The sequence below is a fragment of the Grammomys surdaster genome, unplaced genomic scaffold (assembly GCF_004785775.1).
Source record: "Grammomys surdaster isolate TR1022 unplaced genomic scaffold, NIH_TR_1.0 126109, whole genome shotgun sequence".
Taxonomy (NCBI): domain Eukaryota; kingdom Metazoa; phylum Chordata; class Mammalia; order Rodentia; family Muridae; genus Grammomys; species Grammomys surdaster.
This window is the reverse complement of record NW_021620917.1, coordinates 5,371,784-5,382,150: the sequence shown is the minus strand read 5'-3', so window position 1 is coordinate 5,382,150 and position 10,367 is coordinate 5,371,784. Positions and strand designations below refer to the sequence as shown.

General features: G+C 54.5%; 1 protein-coding gene across 1 annotated transcript; it reads left to right on the top strand.

Moving 5' to 3' along the window:
- Positions 1-876: 876 nt before the first annotated feature.
- Positions 877-3,378, top strand: Elfn1 (extracellular leucine rich repeat and fibronectin type III domain containing 1). The gene has a single exon (XM_028755978.1). It carries the CDS (start codon positions 877-879, stop codon positions 3,376-3,378), a length of 2,502 nt encoding a protein of 833 aa, XP_028611811.1.
- The last annotated feature ends 6,989 nt before the right edge of the window (positions 3,379-10,367 follow it).

Below are 10,367 nucleotides of genomic sequence, written 5' to 3'. Positions count from 1 at the left end.
ACTGAGGCCCAGAGGACAGTGGCCTGCTGGGCCACGTGGCAGAAGCTCTGCTGGTTGTGAGCCCCGAGTGGGAGGCCACATCCCCTGCCTGCCTCCTGGAGGGCAGAAAAAGCTTATCTGCCTCAGGCTGAGGATGTTGGCTGGGTGTTCGGCGCCCCCTGCAGGCAGTTCTGAAGGTGCTGTGGCTGGCCCTTCTTGGGGAGAAGCATTCCAGGGGCCAGGCAGAAAGCCAATAACGCAAAGAGATGGATGTCCCGCCCTTACTCAGCTCTGCCACTCATGACCTGAAGAACTCTGAATCCCTTCTCTAGGCTGTTTCTCTCTGGATCCAAGGCCATACCCGGTGTCACTCATTGTGCTACCTCTGAGCTGGCTACTCAAGGGGACGTCATGTCCACCTTGTACGTGAAGAAACTGGACCTGGAGGAAGTCTGCCTTCCTTGATGACCCCAGACTCTCTCAGCCCGGCCTGATGATCTGGGACAAGTCTCATGGTTTCCATTTTACAGCAGACAGTGGTGGGCGGCTCAGCTGAATTCTTTAGTCAGTCACCTAATGACATTGGATGTGGTCTTTTCTGTGACTTTCTCTCTTCTCTCTTCTCTTGCAGCAGAGAGAACTTCAGGCAGAGGAACCGGGTGAAGCCACCAGGATACACAGGCCCATGGGAAAGCAGGCTGTGGCCACCTCAGGACCGAGGAGGACGACAAGGGGCGGTGGGCCGTGAGGGAGCCATTCTCCCTCCCAGTGCCTACGCCATGCAGCTCGGGACAGGACATCTCTGACAGTGCACTCAGTGCTCCATCCCACCCCTAAGTCCCCCAGGGGGGCCACTGCCCAGCCCTCCCCCCGTCCCCACAGTTAGAGTGTCCCGAGATGGCTGGGCACGGGTGGGGTGCACCGTGGGGTGCGCCGTGGGTACTTGTAGCAGCTGCCACGTTACTGCACGCAGGTGGGCTGGCCCAGGGTGACTGCTGGCTGATCGAGGGTGACAAGGGCTTCGTGTGGCTGGCCATCTGCAGCCAGAACCAGCCGCCCTATGAGGCCATCCCCCAACAGATCAACAACACCATTGTGGACCTGCGGCTCAACGAGAACCGCATCCGCAGTGTGCAGTACGCCTCCCTGAGCCGCTTTGGAAACCTCACATACCTCAACCTCACCAAGAATGAGATTGGCTACATCGAGGACGGGGCCTTCTCCGGCCAGTTCAACCTCCAGGTGCTGCAGCTGGGTTACAACCGGCTGCGCAACCTTACGGAGGGCATGCTGAGGGGCCTGAGCAAGCTTGAGTACCTGTACCTGCAGGCCAACCTCATCGAGGTGGTGATGGCCAGCGCCTTCTGGGAGTGTCCCAACATAGTCAACATAGACCTCTCCATGAACCGCATCCAGCAGCTGGGCAGCGGCACCTTCGCGGGCCTGACGAAGCTCTCGGTGTGTGAGATTTACAGCAACCCGTTCTACTGCTCCTGTGAGCTGCTGGGTTTCCTGCGCTGGCTGGCCGCCTTCACCAACGCCACACAGACCCATGACCGGGTGCAGTGTGAATCTCCTCCTGTCTACGCAGGCTACTTCCTCCTGGGCCAGGGCCGCCACGGCCACCAGCGTAGCATCCTTAGCAAGCTGCAGTCTGTGTGTACTGAGGGCTCTTACACTGCTGAGGTACTTGGCCCACCCCGCCCGGTACCAGGCCGGTCACAGCCGGGACATTCGCCGCCTCCGCCCCCACCGGAGCCCAGCGATATGCCCTGTGCTGATGACGACTGCTTCTCCGGAGACGGCACCACGCCGCTGGTGGTCCTGACGACACTGATCCCCCAGACAGAGGCCCGTCCCTCCATGAAGGTCAAGCAGCTGACCCAAAACTCGGCCACCATCATGGTGCAGCTGCCGAGCCCATTCAACCGCATGTACACGCTAGAGCAGTACAATAACAGCAAACCGTTCACCGTGTCCAAGCTGACCCAGCCTCAGGAGGAGATCCGCCTCACCAATCTCTACACACTCACCAACTACACGTACTGCGTGGTCTCCACCAGCTCTGGTACCCACCATAACCACACCTGCCTTACCATCTGCCTGCCCAAGCCACCCAGCCCACCAGGCCCTGTGCCCAGCCCCTCCACCGCCACCCACTACATCATGACCATCCTGGGCTGCCTCTTCGGCATGGTACTGGTTCTGGGCGCCGTCTACTACTGCCTGCGCAGGCGGAGGCGACAGGAGGAGAAACACAAGAAGGCTGTGGCTGCAGCGGCTGGCAGCTTAAAAAAGACCATCATCGAGCTGAAGTACGGCCCCGAGATTGAAGCGCCTGGGCTGGCTCCACTGACCCAGGGTCCGCTGCTGGGCCCCGAGGCTGTGACTCGAATACCCTACCTGCCAGCCGCCACCAGTGACGTGGAGCAGTATAAGCTTTCGGACAGCAGCGAGACGCCCAAGGCCACCAAGGGGAACTACATTGAAGTCCGCACAGGGGAGCCACAGGAACGAAGAGGCTGTGAGCTGAGCCGGCCTGGAGCTGAACCCCAGACCTCGGTAGCCGAGATCTCCACCATTGCCAAGGAAGTGGACAGAGTCAACCAGATCATCAACAACTGCATCGACGCACTCAAGTCTGAGTCCACCTCCTTCCAGGGCGCCAAACCAGGGGCCGCGTCCGCGGCTGAGCCGCAGCTGGTGCTTCTGTCCGAGCCTCTGGCCAGCAAGCACAGCTTCCTGTCCCCTGTATACAAAGATGCCTTTGGCCATGGTGGCCTGCAGCGGCACCACAGTGTGGAGGCTGCGCCCGGGCCCCCGAGGGCCAGCACTTCATCCAGCGGTTCTGCACGCAGCCCTCGCACCTTCCGGGCTGAGGCCTCCGGCGCACATAAGGCCCCAGCCACCGAGACCAAGTACATTGAAAAAAGCTCACCTGTGCCCGAGACCATCCTCACTGTGACACCCGCGGCCACTGTGCTGCGGGCGGAGGCCGACAAGAGTCGCCAGTATGGCGAGCATCGGCACTCGTACCCCGGCTCTCACCCTGCCGAGCCACCTGCTCCGCCACCGCCTCCACCCACACACGAGGGTTTGGGTGGCCGCAAGGCGTCCATCCTGGAGCCTCTGACCCGGCCACGACCCCGAGACCTCGTCTACTCGCAGCTGTCCCCGCAGTACCACAACCTGAGCTATTCATCCAGCCCCGAGTACACCTGCAGGGCATCCCCAAGCATCTGGGAGCGTCTCAGACTGAGCCGGCGGAGACACAAGGATGATGCCGAGTTCATGGCAGCTGGCCACGCCCTGCGCAAGAAGGTCCAATTTGCCAAAGATGAGGACCTGCATGACATCCTAGACTACTGGAAAGGCGTGTCTGCCCAGCACAAGTCCTGAACCTCCCTCCACCCCTTGGCAGGGCCCAAGGCAGCCTGGCCCTGTCCTCTCCGAAACTCGTGATGCCCATTGGACCAAAAAGGATAGACCATCCACAGCAGCTATCCCTGACTGAGACTTAACACTAAATCCAATATATGTGCACAACCAGGGGCCGCTGCGTTCAGCGCCTGGCCCACAGGGACAGCTTGAGGAGGCCGCAGGTGGCCGAGACAATAGATATACTAACTTCCATGTAAACTGTAATGTGCCTGCTGCCTGGTGCAAGCAAGCAAGACACACACACACACACACACACACTCTCTCTCTCTCTCTTTCTCTCTCTCACACACACACACACATACATACTCACACACACACCCACACACACAAATGCATACACATGCATGTGTGCGTGCACACACAAATATGCACACGCATGCACACACTCACACACGCACATGCACACACACGCACACATGGGACTTCGGAAAACTGTGTCTTATGGGTGGGGGTGGGGGAGGGGAAGTTTTTCCATTATCTTTCCTGTTTTGAGTCTTCTCTTCCTTTTCCTCCTTTCTTCTCTCTTTCTCTTTATTTTTTCCTTTTTAAAAAAATATATATACAAAAGTGAAAATCTTAAAAAAAAAAGAAAGAAAGAAAGAAGAAGGAAATCACCTATCGTAGGGTGGGCAAACAAGTATAGCCAGCTTCATGGCACCCCTAAATACGATCTCCCAGGCTGGGGCGTGTAGAGGGGTGGCGCCATGGCAGATGGGCCATGTGCCTTTGGCAGCATCTGAAGGCTGTGGGACTCTAGTGGGGAGGTGGAGACTGTGCCTGGGGACCGGTCAGGGTGGCAAGAGGGGTGCAGGCTGGGAGGCATTGTGTGGTCCCCCCACCTCGGCCCCATCTTCATTGTACACTGTAGCTGTTCTATTGTACAGAAAAAAAATCTATATTTGCAAAGTTTGCTGTAAAATGAGAAAGAAAAAAGACTATGTCTACTAAAAAAAAAATCTGCAAAGGAAAAAAATCCAAATACATGTGTTCTGTGGGTTTTTACTGGGGGTAGTGGTGCTGGTTCAGGGTCCCATTTAGGAAAGCGACTGTGGGTCATGGGCTCGATGGGCTTGGTGGGAGCCTGTGGGAAAAGTCGCCACTCACACTGGGCAAGGAAGTGCCCAGCCTCTGGGAACTAGTGTGGCAGGAGGAAGCTCAGGAGCCTGGTAGCTATGCCAGGGCCTGTGAGCAGACCTGGTGGCTGAGGTGTGGGGACAAAAGGGAACAGAGGCTCCTCTGAACATGGTGGTCATGGTGGGGTGGGGTTAGGGTGCAATGGTTACAGGGTGTGTCTGTGGGCAGCCCTTCTAGACCCAGAGCACTGCCCACATGGAGAGAGACCCCTCACTTCCTTCCCTGCAACCCAAAGCCAGCCTTCATTCTCCACAGCCAGCCTTTGCCTCTTGCCCATTTCATCTCACGTGGCCTTCTCTGAGCGGTCCCATTCACACGGCACTAGCAGCTCCGGTCTTTCTAGGTTCTTCAGTTTCTGGAGCTGGTAAAAGGAAGTCCTGCTCCAAGGCTAGCCTCAGTACTTCCTGTTATTGAGACTGTAGTCACCTGTTGTCAGGGACATACTCCATCTATGCCCCTCTAGCCTAATGCTGTGATCGCCCCGCCCAGGGCTGGTGTCTTCCAGAGAGGTTTATTGGGAAGGCATACGTTGTTCATAGGCCCGTGGAACTCTGAGGCCATTCTCCCACCTGGGAGCCAGGAGGCCTGTCTTCCAATCAATATTCCCAAATTGGTTTGAGGACCTTCCCCTCATCCCCCTAAAGGCCCTTAGTCACTGAGGACTTCCCACCCAGGGAAAACAACTCCTAACACGGACTGCTGACAAAGACCCAGCAAGATGCGGCATCCCGGATCCAAGGAGGTGCCTGGAAACTCGTGAAAAGGCTTTGGTGTCTGATGAGCTGTGGGGAACACCTAGGTCTAAGCTTGGTTGGAGATGAGGGCAGAGAGGGTGGGGGAGGCCTGGGGGCTGGGGGCAGCCCTGGATTACAACCTCTGCTCGCATACTCTCAGGGACGGGAGGGATAGGCACCTTCCTCAGATCCACACTGCCCCAGGGTCTAGTGCAGTCTCCTGTGTCTCTGGAGGAGAGCATAGAAGGGCCCACATGGATTTCTAATCAGGGCGCACTTGACGGGTACCCAGGCAATATACCTTTTAAATGGGTCCCCTTCAAGAACTTCATGTCCTGTTCTTTCTTGTCCCGCCCAACAGGCCACAACCACATCTGCCCCTTCCTAGCTGGGTACCCTCCTGAAGGAGGATCCATAGGTGGCCCAGAACATCGTGGTCACACCCAGAGGGGGAAATGTAGGCTCCAGAGCTGGTGATAGAGGCCCAGAGAGTGATCTTTTCTGCCCACGGGCACATAGCCACTCAGTGGCCATTCTGGTCACAGGACAGAAGGAGGCGGCCAATGCTTGCTCTATACATTTCCTGTCGCCAAGGAGACAAAATGGTTATTTATAGGAGGACCAGGACAGAAAGAACTGGTACCAAGACGGGGTTTGGTGGAAGAGTCATAGATCCAGAGAGGGACAAGGGCAGAGAGGCAAGATGCAGGAGATGAAGACAGGATGCTCAGATGCTGGAACTCAGACAGCAGCACGCCCAGTCTCCCAGGGTCTCGTGGGGATCGATGGCATCAACTCTGCACTGAGTGTGAGGTAGTGGCAGAGACCCACACAACACCATACCCTCATTAGAAGAGTTCAGAGTATGTCTGATGAGGGGACAGGAGAAGACCTACACATTTAAAAAAAATTAGATATATTTATTTTATGTGTATAAATGTTTTGTCTGCATGCATGTATGTACACCATGTGTATTCCTGATGCCTACCAGGGTCAGAAGAAGGCGTCCAATCCCCTGGAATTGGAGTTATGGATGGTTCTGAGCCATCATGTGGGTGCTAGGAATCAAACTTGGCTTTTCTGAAAGAGCAGCCAGTGCTCTTAATTGCTGAGCCATCTCTCCAGTCCCGGCCCACACATTTATTAAGTGCCTACTGTGTGCAAGACTCTGTGCCCAGCTGAGCTTGGGAACTTGCAGGCTGTCAACCATGGCCATAGAAGAAAGTGGTGAGCTCAGAGGTATACTAGGGACATGCTTGGAGGATGAAGGGAGAAAGCCGGGGGTGGGGGGGACTCCTGAAAATCCTGGGAGTAGGATTGAAGGAGTAGAAGGAGAGAGGGGGTCTGAGCCCAGATTGGAGTGAAGACGTGGGAACTCTACCCATGGACCCTGCTCTGTGACTTCCCAGTGGAAAATGGAGGGCCCTGGAGCTTGAATCAGAGGCTCTGTGACTGTCCCCACATCCAACCACATGGCTGCCCTGAGTCCCAGCCATCTCCTGCACCCAGCGTCAGGGTGGGACCCCCACCCTCACCTCCTGTTACCAGGACAGTCTCACAAATGGCCCTGACTGTTATCCTCCGCCACAAAACCAACACACAAGGCAGCTGCAGGTGGCCAGCATAGATGAGAGGACTTGGGAGGACAAAGCCCACTCCACGTCCCTCTTAGCTTCCACAACCCGGCCCTGTGGGAGTGGTCCCGGGGCCACGTCAGCCATAGGTGTCTGTTCTATACGGTTCAGAGGATGGTCTGAGAGCCATACTTTTGTTTGAATGAGTGTATTTATTAAATACATTGAAAACCAAATTAAAAGAGACGGAGAGACGGTAAAACACCATCAAATCAGGGATGTAAACATCCAGCAGGAACCAACCAGGGAAGCTGAGGCGGTCGGCTGAAGTCCTGACTGCGTCTCTGGCTTCTCTTCCCTTTCACACCACAGGACAAACACCTGCTGAAACAGCTCCACATGTTTTCAAAGGTGTGACAGTTTTACTCCTGGCCTGTTTTGCTGTCCTCTCCTCTCTGACACAGAGTTAGGGGGACCAGCCCATTGCCAGACAAGGGGTCTCAGAGGACAGATGGAGACAGACGTGCTTGGATCTGAAGCATGGAACACAGCCTATTTCTGAGCCAGTGAGCTCAAACAGCAAATGATAATTTATCAATATGGTGTACATTACAGCACCCCGTCGGCCTGAGGAGGGACAGGTCACTTCCCAGAGGACAGGGTTGGGGGAGAACTCTCCCAAGGGAAGGGTGTAAAAGCAGAAAGCATCCATTAATCTGTTCATTTATTTATCCGACATGCAATTTTAAGACACCTACTGTGTACCACACTCTGGGAAATGTCAACAAAGGCTACTGTCATTTCTGAGTGTGTAGCAACCCTAGCTGTCGGGGAAGAGTTAGGGAAGCCCAGGCAGGTGAACTTCCTCAAAGCAGAACAGGAGCAACAGGCCCATACTACCCTGGAGAGGGGTCGCCGGGAGGGTGGAAGCTGGCCAGGGCTTGGTCTCTTCCCATCTCTCCCCTCTCTCTCTTTGGATTCTCAGTGGCCATGTGACATGACAGTGGAGGCCCGGGGACCCTGGTGCTGACATCCAATGTCAGAGAGGAAGAGCATATAGAGAACAGCCTAGCCTGCAATGACAACATACCAGCCAGGACAGTGACAGAGGAAGCTACTATCTTCTCTCGACAGGACACTCTTCAAGGGAGCTGCTCATAGGAGGCCTTGAAGGACAGACAGGAGCCGGGCATCCTTGAGATGGGAGGTGGGGCCAGGGAAAGGGGATGGACCCCCCCAGGGCACACCCAGCAGGGAGGCAGGTGGGAGGCAGGCTGTCACTGCTGTAAGAAACTGGGGCAGGGCGTCAGCTGGGCTGGGCAGCCTTCTTTGCAAGTGTGAAGAAATCCAAGGGAGCTGCGAACCCCAGGGAGCCTGCGATGGTATTTTAAAGCATAATAAGTTTTATTGATTCTTCTTATCTCAGAAGTAATCCTTTTATTACATAAGCCTGAGAACACAGCTGAACATAAAGAAAGGAGGACTCAGGCATTGCTCCACCCAGCGACAGCCATGCTAATTGGAGGTCTGCCCACGCCCTCTGGGGTCCTCCGACTCCCTCCCTTCTTAGGGGTCCTCTCTCTACTATGGCAAGGAATGGGATACCCTATGCAAAGGTGGGGGGGTGGCAAGGAAGTAGGTTTGGACAGTGTGTACAGGAGAGTGGAGGGCTAGAGTCACAGGAAATGATTTGAGATGGGGGTCTGTTGGTGAGGCTAGTGCTCTTCAGCACCATGGACAGCGCCCCCAAAGTCTAAGGACGTTCCAGCAGGTGCTGGGTCCATTGGATTGAGGCACCTGGGCTGGGTCCAGTATCGGGTGACATCCTTGATCACTCACCACTGTAATTTTTGAGACAGGATCCCTCACCGAACCTGGAATTCATCATTTTGATTAGACTGGCTAACCAGCCAGCCCCAGAGATTCCCCTGTCTCCACCTGTGCGGCTGGAGGATGAGTGTGTGCCATCAGGCCTGGTCTCTCTGGGGGTTTTGTGGATCAAACTCGGGTCCTGCTTACTCACTCACGCTGTGTCCCCAGCCCAATGGGTATATCGCTTACATTTGAAATCTAGAGTCATAGAGAGTTGCAAAGTTTCGTAGCATCACAAGCTGTTGCCATAGTGACATCATACCCCACTCTATTACAGGATCAGAACCTGGAAACCAGCTTGCATACTGTTGCAATGTATTCGTGACAGGGCAGGGATTGTTTGGTTTGTGTGCGAATGTGTGTGCGCACGTACATGGGAACTTACCCTCTTTATCTAAACGTACCTTCTTTATCTAGACATACGCAGTTACCACCACCATGGAGACACGGTATGAACAGTGGACTTTTCCTCACACAATCCCCCCCGTTATATTCCTGTTGCTAGAGGCAACCACAGACTCCTTACCCACTCTCTCCTCAAGACTGTCATATCTGTTATCCCGTGCTGCTTGACCTTTGAGCTCCTCACAGCCAGAAGATTTTGGAAGGCTGTCTGAGTCGCTCTGGGTTGATAGTTCCCTCTTTTCATTGGTGGGTAGTATTCCATTATGTGAGCTTCTGGGTAGAGGTCTGGAATGCTCACACTTTGAGCTAGAGGTCTGGAATGCTCACACTTTGAGCTACTACAAATAAGGCCTCTATGAAAACCACACATCGGCTCGGTGTGACCACAAGTGTTTGTTTCTCCAGGATAAACATTCGTGAGAGCAACTGCTGGTCTATGCCCCCACTCCTGAGGCAGGGAGTATACTATGCTCAGCTCCTGGAACTGTTTTTGAAACAGTCTCATGTAGCCCAGGCTGGCTTCAAATTCACTGTATAGCCTGGGATGACCTTGATCCTCCTGTGTTGCGGGAAATATTATTTGTGGGTTTCTACCCCCACCTTAGATCATTTAGTTTCCAAATAAAAGATACAAAACTTTTATATTTATAATAAGCCTTAAAGCACTAGAGTTGGGCAGATATCAATACTCTATGCTATTTTGTCAACTTCCTTGTCAATAACCCCGCGATATCACTTGCCGTGTTCTGCCTGAGTCTCTCCTACTCCAACAAGACAGCTCTCACAGTCATGCTGTCAGGATCCACCTACCCCGTGCATCTTTCTCTCGTTGCCCTCTCCTCGTGGTCCCTGCCTGAGCCAAAGCCCAGCACTGAAGCCCCGCCTACCTCTCTTCTGCCCAACTACGGGCCGTAGGCAGCTTTATTAACCAATCATGGATAATTTGAGGGTGAGTTTTATGCAATAAAAGCTGAGGATCTCCTCGTGTTGAGACAATTAGACTTTGGGATACAGAATTTAGTACTGCAATACATAGCAAGAGATCAGACGCCAACACGCCTGCCTCCATCTCTTCAGTCCTGTGGTTATAGGCACACACCACCACACCCAGTTTATGAGATGCTGGGGCTTTGTGCATGCCAGGCTAGCTGGTCTTCTAGATGAGCCACACCCCCAGTCCTCCCCCGATTAACAGCTAAGACAATCCCCTACAGACATGACCACAGGC